The sequence below is a fragment of the Pseudochaenichthys georgianus genome, chromosome 8, assembly GCF_902827115.2.
Source record: "Pseudochaenichthys georgianus chromosome 8, fPseGeo1.2, whole genome shotgun sequence".
Taxonomy (NCBI): domain Eukaryota; kingdom Metazoa; phylum Chordata; class Actinopteri; order Perciformes; family Channichthyidae; genus Pseudochaenichthys; species Pseudochaenichthys georgianus.
The window spans coordinates 10,569,395-10,590,161 of NC_047510.2; the positions used below are offsets into that span (position 1 = coordinate 10,569,395).

Consider the following 20,767-nt stretch of genomic DNA (forward strand, 5'->3'; position numbering starts at 1 on the left):
CTAACCAGGCTCAAAGTGCAACATGTTGGTCTGCAGACGGGGGAGAATCATTGAATTCTTTCCTTTTCATTCAGAAAGCTGCCTGCTAACATTGAATTAGTATGAACATCCTACATGGTGGACCGCACAATAGTTGATTGACAGGTGGTTGTCTCTCAGGCGACAGACATCTGACTGGATGAACACACGACCGGCTCATCTGGCTTTGCTTTCCTTAAGCAGCTCGTCTGAAATGATCCTTCAAACCCTCCACTATAAATAGTTTCTGAATCTACAGTAAGATGTCAAACGAGCTGTGAAGTTGTAAAATGATGCTTCCTTTCATATTTGTAACACTGGTTTAAAAATAGCTCAATTAATCCTCAATTATTCTCTTTGTAAAGAATCTGATATCACAAGATGGGTAAGATAGAAGTTGGAAAAAGAAACAGGCTACAAAATAATGTGAAACAACGGATATAGTCATCCAGATGTGGGTAAAAGTACATCGAGTACAACAACGTTACTTTAGGAAATATTAAAAGCTTAGCTCATTTTTCCAGCTGTCTTACGGCCCGTCCACACAGCAGCGTGCGTTGAAGCTTGCCGGCGGGCGTGTCTGAAACTCGACCAACAACCAATCACACGAATCTCCTGCCCCTGACACACAAGCAGCGGTTTGATTGGCTAGAGCTTGTACTGGCATATGATTCAAATGGCTGACGCTTCTGCCGAGGCTTCAAAAGTTGAACATTGCTCAACTTTTGCAGCGAGCCACGCCAGCAACGCTCCGCGTCGCTTCCCACAATGCAGTTCGGCGAAAAGTGACGTCACCCCATTCAAAGTGAATGGTGAAGCTTTCAACGCACGCCGCTGTGTGGACGGGCCGTTACTCTGTGTCATCAAAAATCTACCCATTACATTTCTGTTTATTTCTGCCAACATATTAAAGTTGGATGAATTCAGACCAGTAGCCGGACGAGTGTTTCCGTCTTCACTGTTTCACATATGAATCTTTCTTCTGTCTTTTCTCTCTGTTCTCAGGGACACCTCAGGCCAGGGGAGGTTCTGCACCATCTTTCGGTCATATTCCCGCGGGGCTCAGGTGAGAAACAAACTCATTAAATAGACTACTGAACTTTGCATTAAGTAAGCCTGCTGGATCAAATGCAGGTTAATGCTAAAAGATATTTGAGCAGATGGTAATCCTTGTTATAAAGTTTGAGAAACACTGTCCTAATGTGATAGTGATTACAGGCAGACGTGTGACTGCTTCTTGTTGTTGTCGTGTGTGTCTCCAGGGGATCCTGCTGGTGTATGACATCACAAACCGCTGGTCCTTTGACGGCATCGACAGGTGGATCAGAGAGATCGATGAGGTGAGTGTGGAAGTGGAGCCCTGCCATCAAACTCTGGAGCAGAGCATTTTTCAGATACATTTACATTCTGAAGCTTTTATTTTGAAAAAAAATATTTACATTTGTACGTTTCTGTTAACATGCATCGATTGTTGGAGGCTTTTATTTTGAAAAACAGGCCTCGTCCTGAGTCCATTTTAAGATACAGTTACCATCTGGTGCTTTTATTTTGAAAAACATACTCCATGGTCTCTATAACTAATTGATCCTTTACAAACGACTGTATTTATATAACTAACTTGTGTAAATTACGCTACTTACTAGTTGCCTTACTGTGTATCAGGGTTTCCGTTACCGGTTTTTATCTGGTAAAATGTAATAAAAACCGGTAAATTCAAAACCTGCCGGTCAAAATGTCCGCTAATAATTAGGGATGCTCCGATCGATCGGCCGCCGGACATTATCGGCCGATATTCACTCTTAATAGTTTGATCGGTGCTCTCTATAAAGGCCGATCAGGAGAGCTGGATCTGATCGATATGGACAGAAACGCGAGTGAAGTATAACCGGACCCGAGAGAGAGATCAGATCAGCTGCTGCAAAATCACCTGAATCCCCGCCCACTGTTTAGCGCGCTGCGGGCTGTCAGGAGAGAGAGGGAGGGAGAGGGGAAAGGAAAGGGATCCGTTTATCCCGTGTTATTATCCAAAGTTAATGTAAACTTTTGAATAATGTACTTCATCTACTACAATTAGTTTGTTTGAATATAATAATTATGTTGTTTGTTGTTTGTGGAATCATTTATTGAAAAATGGAATCTGAATTTTTCCATCTGTTACGATTATAAACTGAAGCGATATAAAAATGACTCCTATTAACTGAGTTTTAAACATCAGCATATCCGGCATAGTCCGGTAATTACCTGCTAACGGAAACTCTGCTACACAATTATTATTATCATTATTGAAACATGACCGGCAAGTTTCAAATTTGTCCGGTAAAATAAATTCTGTCCGGACATTTGACCGGCGAGAAAAAATCCTAGCGGAAACCCTGCTGTGTATATATATAACGCTTTTATAGTATTTTACGATTATGATGTATATTTATCGATTAGTCTTAATAAGTCTGCTCCCATTTAATGTACCACAGAAACTTGGAAAAAGACAATGAATTATTGTGAAAGGAAGCTGGATTTTATTTTTAAAAGTGAATATCTGACGGGGAAACACAATGCCATTGTTAACCCTTCCTGCCTCGGGTGCCACGCCGACAGAGACCTTGATTAGTTGTTGATTGTTGTTGTTTTGCTGCAACAATAATGAAGCTGCATAATAATAATAATCAGACAGTGTACCTTTTTAAATATGAGCAAAACCTTTTTTATAAATATATATATTTATTGTGCGTGTGTAGGGGGGGTGCTACACTCATCATGTCCTTCCTGCTGAATTAGAGACCAAGAGGATGTGTGTGTATAGGCGCATGTGTGTGTGTGAGTTTGTGCCTGCGTCTGTGTGAGTGTGTGTGATATTTTTGGCCTGTGGAATGTGTGTTTCAGTCCGGCCTTTCCTGCTCCACCTCCAAAGACGTGGTGTGGCGGTCGTCCACTTTAGAAACACAGAAATAAAGTAGAGATGGAGGGATGAAAATCTCTGTGTGGTGACAGTCTGCAGAGAACAACTGTTAGGTTTTATCTCTGGTTATATGTTTTACATATCTTTACTATCTTTCCCTGTTGTCTCAGTGTAGGGCTTCAACTAATTATTTTTATCATTATGTTCAGTTTCCTTTTCAGTTTTATTCATTTTATTAATCTCTTCTTTATTTTGATCGACCAATGTATTGTGTAGTTAACATTTCAGTGAAAAGGGAAAAATGCTCTTTACATTTTGTTATTGAAATGTAAAGGTTTTCCAAATAATTCAAAGTACAGCAATATAAAACAGAAACACTTTATTTAGTTTTTTCAACTAGCCTCCTTCAAGTTTATTCGATGCTAACACTTTTGTACTTAGTAACATTGTAAGTGCAGTGATTGTTCACGTCACAGAGCATTCCTACACTGTAGTGTTACTGCTTTGCTTCAGAGAGAGATGCGAGCTAGGGCTGCACGATTTTGGGGGAAAATCTAATTGCGATTTTTCTGACAAATATTGCGATTCGATTCGCGATATTTTTTTTTAAGCGACCCAATGGAAGTTTATTGTAAAATGCGGCCATAACTCCGGCTAGGAAGGTCGCATCAACGTGCTCCCGTCTCTAGCACCCCCGCAGCCCGAGCTACGAGTGAAAGAACTAAACTTACATGAAACTTCCGTTGGGTTGCTTTAAAGTCAAGCTTCAGTTTAAGATTCTCCCTGTAATAGAAACATGTGATGGAGCGTCACTAACCTGACTCAGATGCTTTGTTTCACCAAACCATCTAGGAAAGCTCCATTGGAAGCCATTTGGAAACTGCAGGCACTTTCAAAATGGCTTGGCAGGTGATTGGATCAATCTGTCTATCACCTTCTATCATGGGCCACTTCTGATTGGTTAACAATGGCTGGTACATGTGGAGCACAGCACTTCTGATTGGTGTGGATGACTGACACACAAAAAAAAAATGTAAAGAAATTGCAGGCTTTGCGGTTTGATAATCGCATCGTTCAGCCCTAATATGAGTGCTATGTCTCTGCTCTGCTGGAGATGTACATACCCTAGCTTCAGGAGAAACCTCTAGTGTTAGCTGCTGCTGCTGCTGCAGATGTTGCTGCTGCAGATGTTGCTGCTGCAGATGTTGCCGTTCCCCCTGAGCCTGCTGCTGCTGCGCCACAGGGACTCTGAGCATGAAAAGGCAGCAGGGAGGGACGTGAGGAGAGGGTGATGAGGGGTGACAGTGCGTGGGAGTGAAGGAGGCCATCGTGTTTCTCAGAACAGATGGGATGAGTTAGCGAGACCTGAGGCTGAGAGACAGGGCCAGATACACGCTTGTTGAATTAATAACACGCTTCCTCTGCTAACTTAATGTGAATTAAATGTCTCTCACACAGTGATGGAATGTTACTAAGCACTTTTACAAAAAGTGTAGCGACTTAAGTATGAATTTTCATTTAATCCACTACATTCATTAGACATTTAGTTACAACACACATTGTTTTGCAAGTGTAATGCCCGGAAATCGAGCTTTTTGGCTTCACAAAGCAGCTTTGATAGGAAAGCGCCTCCATCGCTGTATCCATTTCCCTTTATCCACCCATGCCTTGCCCATCTCCTTCTCCTGTTGACTTTAATTGCGGGTTGGAATTAATAACGGGTTGGAATCCATAGCTTTACTTCCTTTATTCCATTTAAAGATCGTCATTAGCACTAGCATTAGCATTTGCTCTTCTCCTGGGGTCCAGACACAGAGTCTAACGCACATACATACTTTAGCCACATCAGCACACAAAATAAGAACAGCTCATTAAATGAACAAAGCTTAAGTCTGTCCTCCTGTTTGATTCTTTACTTCCCAGCATGCACCAGGAGTGCCTCGGATCCTCGTTGGTAACCGGCTGCATCTGGCCTTCAAACGGCAAGTTCCCACGGAGCAGGCCCGGGCGTACGCCGAGAAGAACGGCATGACCTTCTTCGAGGTGAGCCCGCTGTGCAACTTCAACGTCATCGAGTCGTTCACGGAGCTGTCGCGCATCGTGCTCATGAGGCACGGCATGGAGAAGTTCTGGAAGCCCAACAGAGGTGAGTGGGGGGGCATGGGGGTGTAGTCACCGTGATGTTCATTCTTTCTTACTTTGTGTGTCACTTTTTGGCCGACTGAGGTGTCCAGATTTGATTTGAAAATAAAAGATTGTTGGTTTATCCTTTTCTTGTTGTAGTAGTTGACATCCCCGTTAGCACTAGCCTTGACTATTCCTCCTGGGCTCCGCATTCTGATCATGCTAAATTCAAATAAAGATTTTCAACTAAATAGGAAAATCAAACTATTGCAAGCTGCAAAGAAACAAGGTCTAAAGACTGTGTGCTTTTCACTGAGCCACACCTCCGCAGCCCCTCCCCATTCAGACCTAAACCCGACCTGCTGGAGTAACACACACTCAAATTCCTTTACAAACACACATTACACAATCTCATGATCCAAATGGCAAATTAATATTGTGTGTGTGTGTTTGGTTTGCTATACTTGTGAGGACCACTTATTGAGAAACAACTCGCTCTGTGAGGACATTTTTGGGTGTGAGGACCTTTTGGGTGGTCCTCACTAAAACAATGCTGAAATACTCCCCTGAAGGCCTGAACAACATGTGTAATTTTCAGCAAAAGTCCCAACAAGGTGTGTGTGTGTGTGTGTGTGTGTGTGTGTGTGTGTGTGTGTGTGTGTGTGTGTGTGTGTGTGTGTGTGTGTGTGTGTGTGTGTGTGTGTGTGTGTGTGTTTGTGGGTGTGTGTGTGTGTGTGTGTGTGTGTGTGTGTGTGTGTGTGTGTGTGTGTGTGTGTGTGTGTGTGTGTGTGTGTGTGTGTGTGTGTGTGTGTGTGTGTGTGTGTGTGTGTGTGTGTGCACAGTGTTTACCCCTACCTGCGAGTAACATGATTCGGATTCTAGAAATAAATAGTTAGATCTGTAGCTCGACATGATCTCATTGTAACGTGTCCCTCCTCTCCGCAGTGTTCAGCCTGCAGGACCTGTGCTGCAGAGCCATCGTGTCGTGCACGCCGGTCCACCTCATCGACAAGCTGCCGCTGCCCGTCGCCATCAAGTCGCACCTCAAGTCCTTCTCCATGGCCAACGGCATGAACGCCGTCATGATGCACGGACGCTCCTACTCCCTGGCCAACCCCGCCGGCGGCTCCAAGGGGAACAGCCTGAAGCGCTCCAAGTCAATCCGTCCGCCTCAGAGCCCGCCGCAGAACTGCACCCGCAACAACTGCAAAATCTCCTAGTAAACGCTCAGGAGGCGCTTGTTCAGGACGTTAGAGGAAAAGAGCATCCCTAAACCTGAGGAGCTGAAGAGCAAGAATGATGGATAAAGGGATGGCTTCCTGCTCTCTTAAGGAGCCTTTCCAGAGGAGAGCACGGAAAAACATCTGGGTCTCCACAGACCGGACCCCCACCAGAGTCACTGCTGGCGTTTTAACTACCTGTACAGAACTCTCTCACAAACGTATTTAGTTCCTGGACATGATGCACGCCTCATTGTGTGCGTGCATCACAGAGATCACCTCAACATTCTCACATTACCCTCTCTCCTCTGGTTACAAGCCACACCCAGTTTATCTGCTGTTTTAATGACCAAGACACTCGTAACCAGTCAGTCACTTCATCGATCATTGTGTCTCCTCAGCTGGCTGTGACGGTTCTGTTTGAAAACTCACGGGCGAATTCACAAAGAATGGATTGTGGCTGCGGACGGCAAAGTCCGTCGCTAAAGATAACACGGCGCTAATATGATCACAGCACACCACCAATGTTTTGCTCTTGAGTGCATTTAGCTATTTGTGACATTTCCAGGCCGTGAGCTGCAGCTCCTGAAACACACGATGCAGTCATTCTTTAATGTGTGAGAGAAAGCGTTTCAGGATTCAACCACCGACTCTCTGAAGTTATCATTTCACTGAACCGGCTCGTGCGCTGGTCTTTGTGAGTTGGACTCTTTTGGCAGGCCTACGAAGAGGCCAGTTTTGTGCCAAGTTTCTGCACATGACCACATTTAAATATGTTGGAATAGCACAGCAGCACATTCAAACCACTGCCAAAGCGTTAACAATGACACCTTTCTCTTTGTCTTATGAGCCGCAGAAGTCGTGCAATCCTTTTTGTGAATTCGCTCCTCGTTTTGCCTCGGAGGTTAAAACTCTCTCTAAAGGGAAATCTTGGCGACAACCTGAGTGAGGGTTTAACAGCCGGTGTCTTCAGGACCACCTTTAAAATCGTTTAAAAGACGCAGCCTGATCCGGATCTCAGGTCCGGACATGCTGGTGCGCAGGAGTCCATTTCTGAATATTCCCGTAGAGATGTCAATATAAACACAAACTGCATTTGTAATGAGTCCGTTCACCTGCAACAAAGTGGCTTAAAGGAAGGAGAAGAAACAGTTTCTCTCTGAGTTTATTTTCATGTTTTATTGTTTACACAACCACTTTCCGCGGCAAGGGATCCAGCGATGCTTGTTGCCATAGATACCACTCAATACTTTTTTTGTGAAATATTTGTTTTTTAACTCGCATCCACTTGGAAGAAAAACAGTTGATCGCAGGATGCTGCGGTTCATTTTATATTTCTCATATGTGTTGATAAATCCCATTATGAGCTAGTCCTTTCTTGACCAAAGGGCTTCTGGGAGTTGTAGTCAGGAGAGGTAAAGCCTCACACACTGTTGGATACAGGCAGAGATTACTTTTTACTATCACTCCTTTTTTTTTTTTTCAATCTCCCAAATGTTTAGAGACATCTTCTTCTTATTCTTGTTTTCACATTTCACACCTCCAGGCTTTTATTTGAACTAAAACTCCGCTCCGTCTTAGGCTGCGGCCCCACGAGGACGAATTCGGTCGTTTGCGTTACTGTTTAGTGTCATATAGACCGTTCGGCCACACGAGGACGACCGAATACGGCACTAAACGACTGAGGAAACGACAACGGGTCCCAAGGTGGATAGAAATGCATACGCCACTCTCTGGGGGTCAAACAGCTCCGTGTGTGCGCCCTATACGGACATTTTCAGATCACTGATAGTGATTGCGCAATAGCCCCGCCTCTCCCCACCTCTTCTGCTCACCTCCGCTTACCCCGCGCCAGTGCTGAAGTGTTTCGCCACCAGCAACAACAACAATGGCGGATCGCAGAGTTGCTATCGTGCTCCGGACGCTATTGACCATGCTACAGTTGTTTGTGCAACATCTACAGCAATAATGATGAGGCAATAGCCCCGCCTCTCCCCACCTCTGCTGCTCACCCCCGCGTCAAAGTAAACTGCACACTGAATTCAGATTATTTATCTTTCTCTCGCGAGTGAAGTCTAATCTGACAGGACGGAGACACGCAGCTCTGCTCACCTGCAGCTCCTCCCGCTGCAGCAACACACACACTTCAAGTCAGATCATCACCCTTAGCTATTTTAATTACCTCTCAAACTCCCTAAACTAGTTATAAATATGTTTATTTTTACAGTCGGCCGGGTCACTGATTACTGGATGAGCTGCTGCATGAGACAGACACTGGCGCTGTCCGAAGAGAGGGAGGAAAAAGAGAGGCTCCGTGTATTTTATCATTATATTATATAGAGTCGTTATTCATTTGTTTTAAAGCTCAATAAATAACAAAGAAGACCTTTGACCGGCACTTTTATAATTTTGTCCGGAAGATTTCAACTTTAATACACGCTGACTGGCGAAAAACTCTGCCCGGTTCCCTCGGCCCCCACCGCGGAGAATAAACAGAAGGGCAACCATGACAACCATGCTTCTTCGCTGCTTTTGTGGAGGAAGCTACAGCGCCACGTAGAGGCTCCTGCATATGTACTGCAGCTTCTCCAGCAGTTGGAGTTAAACAGAGCGGTCTCGTGTGGGCAGACACTATCCAGATAATTATTGCATGTGGACGGAAGCCGTTTGCGATTGCGTTTGCGTTAATCCTATGCGTTTAGCCGTTTTCGTCCTCGTGGGGCCGCAGCCTTAGTGGAACTCAAATAGCGGGGGGGGATATCACTTTAATTCTCCTGTACTGTGTAGAATTCCCCCATCCCTCCCAGCCGTGTTTTCCATACATTGATGAGAGATGGAGCGAGAGGAAGTGCAGATATCTGAGGGGGGGGTCGAGTGGAATGTCTGCAGTATTTACAGTAAACGGCGCCTGTGTTTACCACTCTTCTCTGAATGTCACTCAGTCCCCTCCAGCCTCTCGTCTCCTGCAGTATCTCCCTATAGGGCCAAACGGCTGCTTTAGCTCCACATCACAGATTATTGATTGACATAGTGTTAAATGCTTTATGAAGAGAAAGCAGTGTAAAGTAGAATTCATATTAAAAGCTTCCATTAGGTTAACATTTGTTCCAGAAGACAAATAGGTTCAAATCATTTCAGACAAACCGGAGGAAAAGGGCATACGATGGGGACTATTTTCAGTGGCATTCAGGACCAGTGGGAAACGGCAGACACGAGTTGTCAACAGCGAGGAAACATTGGCTTTGATTTGTAGGGTTAACGGTGTTGGACGTTTGAGAGAATGAAAGCAGCACCACTTCTTCTTCTTCTTCTTCTTCTTCTTCTTCTTCTTCTTCTTCCCTGCCTCTGATGTACACCTCGCCTCTGCATGCTGTCCCATGATTCATAGTTGCTGAATAATAGATGCTCTTTTGGTAGATCTCTGGAGGGCTTCATCAGTCTCTTTCATCCTCCTCTCAGCTCCACCTCTCAGCGTCCGCCTCGTTTTCTCGATAACACAAAGAGTGAGCTGCTGCTCAGGTGTTCAGTGTGTTTTCTACAGAGGCCCGGAGGCCATGGACAGAAAACACACATATATACATTTTTAAAACCTCCATATATCTATATATATATATGGAGGTTTTAAAAATGTATATATGTAAAAATATATATATATATATATATATATATATATATGGAGGTTTTAAAAAATAAGGACTCAACTTGGGGCTCAAAATGATCAATCACTATATAGTCATAACGATATTAATACTACGTTCTCTGGTAATATAATTATTAAATAAATAATGACATGTTAAAGCCTGTACACTTTTTTTCTCATTTTAAGTTTAGTGCAAAAATATGGCGATAAATGAATATCCGCCCAGCGTAACACGCGATTGAAGCAATATTGAAAAATGCCCTCAACATACGTACATATTTCAACGGTTTTCTATATATCCTAATATTGTCCGGCCATAACTCCAGCTTGTTGCCAAGATTTCCAGAAGAGGTTTCCCTCTCTGTGTTTCATCCTTGCGGACTTGTTTTGTGTTATATTGTACATCCAGCCTCTGTGTGTTATGTGTTTTGGTTCCACACCTCCCTTTTGATTTTTTTTATGGACTTCCTCCTCAGTGTTTGCTGACTCTGCTTAATTGTGTTTCTCCTGAAATGATTTTCCATTTTGGACTTTTAAAAAAAAAGAAAGAAAAGGATGGTGGAAGGTTCCGGACCGGATATTGTGGAAGTGTTTGTACAAAGGAGCAGACTGTTGTGATAATGATGAGAACAAAATGTAAAACACTATTCTGGTTTTTGGCTAAAGCTGCTGAGTAATCTGAAGCGAGTGTGTGTGAGAAAGAGAGTGTGTGTGTCTAGGTGTGTTTTGTGAGAATGTTCCTTTAAACACAAAGCTGAACATTTTCTTTCTTTTTTTAAATTATTGATTGTACAGTTTTAAGGTGAGGGTATGAAGAGATAAGACTTTTTCACAATAAAACTATTGAATGTTGGAGTCAAGATGTCGCTGCTGAGTATTTGTATGTTTGACTGCTGCTTTAAAGCATAGATGATATATATAAAGCAACTTCGGTGTCGTTTGTTTTGGAGAGGTTGCCATCTACTGGAAGTTAAATGCATCCAAACTCATGGACTTTTAACTTAATTTAACTAGTTTGTTCTATATCAATTAAATGGTTAATCATTTTTTTTGTTATAATTATTATTATCCTGTGGTAACACTTCAGATCTGATTTCAGCATTTTTGTGAAAATTCTCTAAATGTCTCCCTTTTTTATAGTAATACATTTATTATTTAAGAATAATGCATTATAATTCAAAAACTAAAACATGTGTAGCTTTAAAATAGTCAGATCTTGAGAACATAGCACACAAAGTAAGGACAGATGTGTTGGTAGATAACTTGGGATGAGCAGCAGATCTGAGTATGTGGGCTGCTCCCATGAATCCTTTGCTAAGTCTTCTCTGCCAAACAGCTTTTTATTGCTGTTGCTATTGACTCTACCATTTCTGGTACCCCCAGGTGCTGACAATCAGGTGCCTGGTTGCCTGATTAGCTTCTGATTGTCTGCACCTGCCAGCAAAGCCAGAATGACCAACACAACCGTCGGCTGACTTGGGACAAATGCTGGTTGAAGAATGGGATGCCATCCCACAGTAGAGTGTGAGCAGGCTGGTGACAGCAGCAGGAGGAGGAGAGGTTGTTGTGGCTGTGAATGGTTCTTCCACACGCTACTGAGGCTACTTGTTAAATGAATACACGTTTCAATTGCCAATATGTCTTGTTTCATCAAACTTCAATCATACAATCACCAAACAAGAGACACCAGTCAAAAGAAAAGCTGTTTGGCATTGGCAGAGGAGATTTGTCACATTTTTCATGGGCGCACCCCAAATACTCAGCTCTGCTGCTCATCCCACAAATGTGGCACCATTTGAAAGGGAACTAAACAAACTTTCCAACGGCATAAGATGTATTGCCAAGAAGCATTGTTACAAAAAAGAAATAATCTACCTAACAAAAATGTCCTTACTTTTTTTGCTTAGTGTATTAAACTTAAATAACCTAAAAGTAAAGACTTATCATACAAAATAAAAATAAATGGTATAACTTATAGTATACTTTAGTATAGATAAGACAATATTATAGCGTTATTGACCCCTCAACTAATTAAATTGTAACAAAAAGTCAAATAAGTAAGAGTGATGGATAAAAATCAACTTAATGTCAAATAAAAGAACTGCCTAATACGTACAGTATCCACGCCGAAAACATCTTTAACCTATTGCACTGGGTTATTAATTATTGTTTTATAAATAATAATAATTAATAGTAGGCTACATAAAAAGTGTTTTTAAAGGTAATTGATGAATAGTTTATAATCATTAATCATAAGTAATGATATTAATCTGTAAAGTAACAAGAAACGTATCAAAAGTTATCAAATAAATGTAGTGCAGTAAAGAGTGCCATATTTGCCACTGAATTGTAATGCACCATATTATTGGAGAAATTAAAATGTGCATCTTGCAATTTAGAGACTTGTTTCTCTTATTTCTATGAAATTAATCATCTAAATAAAATTCAAGACTGCCTTAAGGACTTAAAAACGTGGATGACCTTAAACTTTTTGATGTTAAACACGAGCAAAACTGAAGTTATTGTACTTGGCCCGAAGAATCTACGAAACAAATTATCTAAAGACATACTAACTATGGATGGCATTAATTTGGCCTCCAGTGAGACTGTAAGGAATCTTGGTGTTATATTTGATCAGGATTTATCCTTTAACGCCCACATAAAATCAATTTCAAGGACCGCCTACTTCCATCTACGTAACATTGCAAAAATCAGGCATATCTTGCCTCAAAACGATGCAGAGAAACTAGTCCATGCATTTGTTACTTCTAGGCTGGATTATTGTAACTCTTTATTATCAGGGAGTACCAAGAAGTCAATCAAGTCGCTTCAGCTGATTCAAAATGCTGCGGCTCGTGTACTAACCAGAGTTAGGAAAAGGGACCACATTACTCCTGTTCTGGCTGCCTTACACTGGCTCCCTATAGAACACAGGATAGAATTTAAAATTCTTCTTCTCGCCTACAAAGCCCTTAATGGGCAGGCGCCATCTTACCTTAAAGAACTCATTATACCCTACTGTCCTACTAGGGCAGGGGTGGGGAACCTTTTTCCTCTCAAGGGCCATTTCAATGTTTTCAACATCCTCCGAGGGCCGTACAAATTATTAACCTCTGCTTAAAAATACTAAAATCACAGCCCACTCATTTCACCTTTCTTTCATGCTGTGCAAAGAAAAAGCAACCTCTCAATCCAGATATCTTGCCATGACTCACGCATGCATGCACGTGCACGGTTGTGGCATGACCACCCAAACAGAAAGATATGGACACAAGATGTGTGCAAATGTATTTAGACTCCTATCCATGTGAACATGATTTAAGTCGGGGGGACCTAACCTCCTCTAGGGGGGTCAGGGAAGATTTTTTTTTAAATGTTGAAGTTAAAAGCATCAATCTGGTGCACTTTGAGAGCAACATTAGTAGATCTATGGATACATCTCTCAACACCCACGTGAAACAGAACTGTAAACAGATTTTCTTTTTCTTTATGGATATTTTACAAATCACTCTCCTTTCAAACTGTATTCTTGTTTATTAATAACAACTTTTTTTTACTGTCATATAGTATTTTATACCTGTTTACTTTATTCTCTTATTTTTTGATAATTATAATGATCATATAAAGATGTGCCTTTACCTCACTGGTTGTAGAAAAAGCTTCTTATATTCGTTAGCATAGCGAGCTAACCAGATGCTAATAACAATAAAGTTATTGACTGTATGATCAGTATGACAGATGAACAGATCGACACTGGGCTTACAACTAAGACACAGCCACGCAAAAACTGCAGCATGTGTACGGCTCCTTATCGGTACTGCAATTTTTGGAAGTGCCGGAGCTGAGCTGCGTTCTGATGCTCCCGGTCAGAACTACACCCCTGTCAGACATATACCACGTGATGACACGTTAGGCTTGTGTTGTGTTCAAGGACCCTGACCTTGGCCAGGAAAAACAGGCACTCACTTGTTTAATTATTTTGCGGTCTAGATTTCTTTAATTTTTTTCTTTTTTGCGTGTGTTTATAAATTACCTCGAGGGCCACACCAAATGGTCTCGCGGGCCGTATACGGCCCGGGGGCCGGAGGTTCCCCACCCCTGTACTAGGGCATTGCGTTCCAAGAATGCAGGGTTGTTGGTTGTTCCTAGAATCTTTAAAAGTACAATGGGAGCCAGAGCATTTTCTTATCAAGCTCCACATTTGTGGAATCAGCTTCCAGTTTGTGTTCGGGCGGCAGAACACGTTTTTAAGAGTGCGCTTAAGACCTTCCTTTTTGATAAAGCTTATAGTTAGGGCTGATTAGATTCAGCCCCTAGTTTTGCTGATATAGGCTTAGTTTGTCGGGGGACATCTTACTTCTTCCTTCTCTCTGTCTATACCCGTGTACAGTCATGTTCCGATTAACCCAGCTTCCCCAAATGTCTTTCTTTTTGGTGTCTATATACGCTGGGATCCGGAGTCATGGATGATCCTGCGGATTCATCTTCCTATTATACACACATGCATTTCCAAACATTTGGACTACCTATGTATTATCTTTTCAATTTACACACGGCATCTATTGCACGTCTGTCCGTCCTGGGAGAGGGATCCCTCCTCTGTTGCTCTCCCTGAGGTTTCTCCCATTTTTCCCTTTAAACTGGGTTTTCTTTGGAAGTTTTTCCTTGTACGATGTGAGGGTCTAAGGACAGAGGGTGTCGTATTGTCATACTGATATTCTGTACACACTGTGAAGACCACTGAGACAAATGTAACATTTGTGATATTGGGCTATATAAATAAACATTGATTGATTGATTTCAAAAATGTTGTTACTACCGTTGGTCTTAGAAAACAAAGCTTTTATTTTGAAATGGATATGATCGAACCGGAACTAGTTCATGCTGGCAGCACTTAAGCGCCAACTTGACAGCAGTCGTATTAAATTGTTTTCTCAACAAAAACCCTAAACATCGGTTTGGTTGGCCCGTGAACACAGCCGAGTGTCCCTCCATCATGTCCAGCCTCCAGCTGCTCAGAGAGCTGGTTACCGAGCGGCTGTCTGCGGCCGCTGAGGAGATCTTCGCGGCATTCAAAAACACCCTCGCGGGCTACGAGGAGGAGATCCTGCTCTCCAAACGGGAGATCCACCGGCAGCGCGCGGAGCTGCAGACACTTAATAAAATAAAGATTAAAAAACGTTCAGGTTTGTGAGTGATTAGCATTAATTTGTTCTGGCTCTACTTTTGACTACGGCTACGCACTTATCTGCTATCATCACGAGCCTCGTGAACTCCCAGTTTCCTGCTAAAGTTTTGCTAGCTTAAAGGTGGGGTAGGTAAGTTTCAGAAACCGGCTCGAGATACACTTGTTATATTCCATGGAATGCTCTTAACATCCCGATAGCAATGAATATCTTAAGTGCTTTGACAAAAAATCCATTAAAAAAATGTCATCTGTAGAAGCCATAATACTGTAAAAAGCCGGCCCGGCTAAACGGATTGGATGGCCTACCTGCCTGTCAGCCTTCCATCGGGGCACAAACTTGTCTCGTGCCCTCATTGGTCATGTGCGCGTTCGTGTGTGTTGGAGGAGGGGCTCTATAAGGAAGTGGCAGATTTTCTCCGGTTGTGTATTTTCAAATTCTAGCGATCTCGAGCCGGTTTCTCAAACTTACCTACCCCACCTTTAACTTATGTTCTCTTGTGAATGCTGAAGTTTCCCATGTCATATTAGCAAGGCCTTTCCAGTGTAAGATCATACCTGCGAAAGTTAAACAAAATAAACTTTTATTGCACCTAATCATTCTCAATGGTAACTTAGTTTGCCTAAAAACGATGATAACAATAATACCAGAACACATTTAATACACACAGAGCAGGACATATCTAATAGCAACTCAATTAATTAAAATACACATGAGCACAACAAACAACATGGAAGCAATTCTCTTTGGCAGTTAAAATCTAACACAAAAATAGTTGGAATACTTAAAAATGGTTCGGCTTTTTGAAAGCAAATAAACCTGCAAGATTCTTTCTGTTCTGAGATATTTGATTTTCTTTATATAGCACAACCGTAATGGTTAGCGGCTTTGGATAAAAATGTAATCAAAATCAAATGTAATGTAAAATAGATTTGAAAAAAGTCCGAGTTTGCAGCCCTGATCTCCATTCGGCAGATCTTTATAATAGCTTTCTTTTTTTTTCAGACCAACCACAGCTGGCTCTCTCAGAGGACTTCCCTTCTGACCAGCACCAAGAAGAACACTGTGAGCAGGAGTGGAGCTCCGCACTGGACCAGGAGCCTCCACAAACTGAGAAAAGCCAGGAGGAGGAGGCGGAGGAGGAGGACACCATCAAGGTCATCTTCACTCCTCCGTGTGTGAATAATGAGCTGGACCAGGATAAAGCAGATCCTCTCCCGAGCACTTCCACGGTGGAGGCGGAGACTGAAGTTGAAGGCAGAGCGTACTCCGGCTTTTCTGTGGTGGAGAAAGACAACAGCGGTGAGGAGTGGGCGGGCAGCGGGGAGTCTCAGAGCGAAGACAGCGACGAGGACTGGAGGAAAAGGAAGACGCATCGTCCGATGGTGCTGAAACTGCACCCAGGTAAAAAAGCAAAATCGCAAATTTGCTGTAAAGTCTGCGGGAAGGCGTTCCATGCTAACATCTCGTTGGTGAACCACCTGAAGGTGCACCCGAAGGAGGTCTGCGGCGTGTGCGGGGAGCGCTTCGAGAGTGAGGAGAGTTTTCAAGATCACCTGACATCGCACGTGAAAGCGAAAGTCTGCGGCGTTTGTGGGAAATGTTTCGGCTCCTCCAGCTCTTTGCAGACGCACATGAGGGTCCACACGGGGGAGAAACCGTTTAACTGCAGCAAGTGTGGGAAATCCTTCAACTGCCGCCAAAACATGATGCGACACATCCGGATACACACTGGGGAGAAACCCTATCCTTGCACTGTGTGCGGAAAATGTTTTAATGACGACTCCACGTTGAAACGCCACCTGCTGGTTCACGTGCACAAGAAGAAACGGAACCCAAATAACAAAAGTGAAAATGGCAAAGAGAGTGAGGATGAGAAGACGTTGACTTTACCAAAAAAGCAGCAGACTTGGACGATATGTGAAGTGTGTGGTGACAAGTTTCGCTCCATGATTTCTCTGGTGAATCACGCTAAAAGTCACGCCACGGACCTCTGCGGTGTTTGTGGGACGCACATCGACTCCGAGGCAAACTTAAAACTTCACATGAAAACTCATAAAAGCGGGAAGGTGTGCAAGGTGTGCTTGAAGTGTTTCGACGGTCAGAAAAACCTGGAGATCCACATGAGGACCCACACGGGGGAGACGCCGTTTCTCTGCAGCGAGTGCGGAAAATCCTTCAACTGCCGCCACAATATGATAAGACACACCCGGATTCACACTGGGGAGAAACCTTACATGTGCAACATCTGCAGCCGCTGCTTCAGCGACCACTCCGTGCTGAAGCAGCACAGCAGCACGCACACAGGGGAGAAACCGCACCGCTGTGAGATCTGCGGGAAAAGTTTCCACCGTAAGACGAACCTGAGGCTGCACATGAAGAGCCACAAGTCTGAGAAGTGACTGATAAATACTGTAAGGTGGTGTGTAGCAGAGTCCTGCCCGGGTCTCATTGTCAAGATCTGCCCCTGTACCGCAACGTTCAATGGAGTGGTGCTGGGATGACGTATTTTTGTAGGTTGACCCTGAAGTTAGCATCTCCCTGGTTCCCTCAACCAAAAGCCAATGGGATTTCTTTATTGGATTTTGCATTATTGCGGTAAGACAGAAGTTGACCTGATAGATATTTAGTTTTACTATAAGTATTATCCAACACCCACAATCCTACCAGCATTTTCCTTTTTTTCCTCAGACCTGCAACCAGAAATACAATTATACAAAATATTTTTGTGAAGCTGAAAACATCATGTTGGGACATATTTGTGGAATGCACTTGATGTTCCTTGGTTTATTTGGAAAGCAAAAGGAGGCTCACTCAGCCTGCCTCCGTTTTACAACCTCGGTTTCTTTAATTTCTACAAACTAAAGGTGACACTGAACCACATTAGCTCTTTTGATAAGCAGATGCATGAGCACAATTAAAACCTGAGCTCATATAATTGTGCAGTGTTCCCACTTGCCAAACCAGTTTCCTCCACTTACATCTGCAGATGCCGCCTTCAATTCCAGTGTCATTGTGCTGCTGGCAGGCACTGCTGTGATGACCACACCCAAAATGTAACACACAATGCAATGAAAACTTGAAAAAATGCAAGAGGTGAAACGAATGTTAAATGCACCTTTTTATAAAGTTTCCTCCCAAAGCTCGAATGTGCTTATATCTTTGTTTTTTAGTGCATTTACATTCAAATACAGTAAAGTGTATCAATACAAGAAGATTAAGTGAGAAGCAATAGATTATTTCTCAGAAGTGAAGTTTATTTTAAGCCTGTCATATTATGCTACAATTCCTTTATTAATTTTAGAACAAATTGCCTGAGGATATTACTCTTGACAAAATCAGTTCATACTTCTATAACCATTAAGTGAATCATTCTACGCACATTTAGGATCTATATAATCTGTTATAAAATGCATTTTTGTTTATCAATCAATCAATAATTTGTGTTTATACTTTTCTTTGGTGTTGCATATAGTTGTGTATGTAAAGCAATTTGTTAATATTGGTTTAAAAAAAAAAAACTACTACTGTGTCATAAGGTAATATGTTTCATAGATTTCTATACGATCGGACTGCTCAAAGTACAGGGACCTTTGGATGGGGCTACATGTGAGCCCTATGAGCTGTATCCCATTTATTTTGTATGTTTAAATATTTTTGATACAAAGTAAATTACTTTTACATTTTGTAACTGTTTCATTGTTACACGGACAAATAAATGGTTCATATTAAATCTGAGTTTGTGTCTGGTTATGGGAGTTTTGTTTTATTTTTAGATATCTGTGTTCAAATAGTTCCATAAAAACATTTACCGGTAAGTTGTGCAAACCAAGAAAGATATTTGATATTCTCATATGAGATATAAGCTCACATACATAGGGTTTTTTATTTATATCTTACTAGAAATAACTCCAGATGTAAACTCCAGTACAGGCGTACGGACCTCGGCGCAAGCGCCTCGGTCCTGCCGCAGTACTGTCGTACCGATAATGACGTTCCAGAATGGCCTCTCGTGTATGATTGCTTAATTAACAATGTGTCACATGTTAAGAAGTTACAATCAGAATTGAGTATTCAACTAAGCCATGTAATACAAGTTGTTAGTAGCCTTAAGGGCCTACACAGTTGTTATGCTATACCACATCGCCCTTCACTGGATGTATAATGAGCTGCACTAAACCACATTTTAGCATTTAAAATAACTAGCCATTCTTTTGCGGTTATTTTGGTGAAAGTAACTCAAAAGTAACTAAAGTAGTGTAACTCATTACATTTCAGAGTCAGTAATATTGTAATGTAACTTATTACTTTCAAAAGAGAGTAATAAGTCATATGTAATATATTACATTTTGGAAGTAACTTGCCCAACACTGACCACAACACAGAGAAATACTGATAGAAATGTGTGTCTAGTTGTTGATGCATTGCTGACAGAGGGAACTACATTTGAATACAGATTTAAGAAATATCAGTTTTTGAGCATGTCATAAGCATGTTTTGTCTTGACTATATTACGACTATATTATAATAAAATAATATAGTATGTATATTATTGAATTGATTATGATTATCATTATTAGTAGAAGTAGTGTATTTGCATTAATTATATTTTAATCTTTATGAGGCTAGTATTTGGCAGGAAATGCAGACGTATTCACCTGTAAACGCATACTGAACGACATACATGCACATTTACCATTTACCTCACTGTATAAAAAAGTAACTGTTGATAATAATCATAATAAACAGGAATTATATTTGCAAAAAAAAATTCACTCCTGTCGGTTGGGGGGGGGGCCTCATCTCACAATGTCGCTTGGGGCCCCAAGTTGGCAAGGGTGTCAAATCATCCTGTGTTAAAAGAGACCATGGAAAGTCCCTTAACTCCCGCGCTTACATCTGCAGATACCGCCTTAAATTCTCACGTCATTGGCAGGCACTGCTGTGTGGACCACACCCACAATGTAAAACACAATTCAAACAAACTTTAAAAAAGTGCAAGAGGTGAAACGAAAGTGAAATTTAAATGCACTTTTATGAAGTTTCCTCCCAAAGCTTGAAGGTGGTTATAAAAGGCAGAGTGAGCTCACAGCCTTCACTCTTGGTGGAACAAAGGGAAGGTACGTGAACACACTCTTTGTTTTTTGGTACATTTACATTCAAATACAGTAAAGTTTATCAATACAAGAAGATTAAGTGAGAAGCAGTAGATTATTTGTCAGAAGGTACATTTATTTTAAGCCTGTTATATGCTACAATTCCTTGTTAATTTTAGAACAAATTGCCTGAGGATATTACTCTTGCTAAATGAGTTTATCCTTCTGTAACCATTAAGTGAATCATTCTACGCACATTTAGGATCTGTAAATCTGTTATTAATTGCATTTTTGTTTATACTTTTTTTTTATTGGGTGTTTCATAGTTGTATTGTATGTAAAGCAATTTGTTAATATTGGTTTAAAAAACAACTACTACTGTGTCATAAGGTAATATGTTTCATAGATTTCTATACGATCAGACTTTGTACTTTTTGAGAGAGGTGTTGCCCCATGGCCATGGCCGGGTGATATTAGAAAGAATGCAATCACTTTTTCAGACTCTTCCAGGGCTTAAAATGTGTTGTTTAATGATTTCTTAACGTCTTGTTTAGTTTCTGTTTTAAATCATGTTTGCATTGATGTTT

At 41.7% G+C, this 20,767-nt stretch overlaps 2 protein-coding genes across 2 annotated transcripts in view; both read left to right on the forward strand.

Moving 5' to 3' along the window:
* The window catches only part of rab40c (RAB40c, member RAS oncogene family), a 35,582-nt gene extending 24,638 nt beyond the window's left edge, over nucleotides 1-10,944 (forward strand). The window contains exons 3-6 of the mRNA XM_034089326.2: nucleotides 1,024-1,084; nucleotides 1,281-1,358; nucleotides 4,838-5,060; nucleotides 5,984-10,944. Coding sequence (XP_033945217.1) covers nucleotides 1,024-1,084; nucleotides 1,281-1,358; nucleotides 4,838-5,060; nucleotides 5,984-6,258 — 637 coding nt within the window. The 3' untranslated portion in view covers nucleotides 6,259-10,944. The remainder of the gene's footprint in view (nucleotides 1-1,023; nucleotides 1,085-1,280; nucleotides 1,359-4,837; nucleotides 5,061-5,983) is intronic.
* Nucleotides 10,945-14,769: 3,825 nt separating this feature from the next.
* On the forward strand, nucleotides 14,770-18,790 carry LOC117451168 (zinc finger protein ZFP2-like). Its single transcript, XM_034089325.1, has 2 exons — nucleotides 14,770-15,084; nucleotides 16,090-18,790. The coding sequence occupies exons 1-2, from the start codon at nucleotides 14,895-14,897 to the stop codon at nucleotides 17,484-17,486; spliced, it is 1,587 nt and encodes a 528-aa protein (XP_033945216.1). The 5' UTR covers nucleotides 14,770-14,894; the 3' UTR covers nucleotides 17,487-18,790.
* The last annotated feature ends 1,977 nt before the right edge of the window (nucleotides 18,791-20,767 follow it).

Bases quoted from the DNA above. Each gene is read 5' to 3' on its own strand.
- LOC117451168 (XM_034089325.1), top strand. From the start codon at position 14,895: ATGTCCAGCCTCCAGCTGCTCAGAGAGCTGGTTACCGAGCGGCTGTCT. The intron at 15,085-16,089 runs GTTTGTGAGTGA...TTTTTTTTTCAG, and splicing joins AAAGATTAAAAAACGTTCAG to ACCAACCACAGCTGGCTCTC.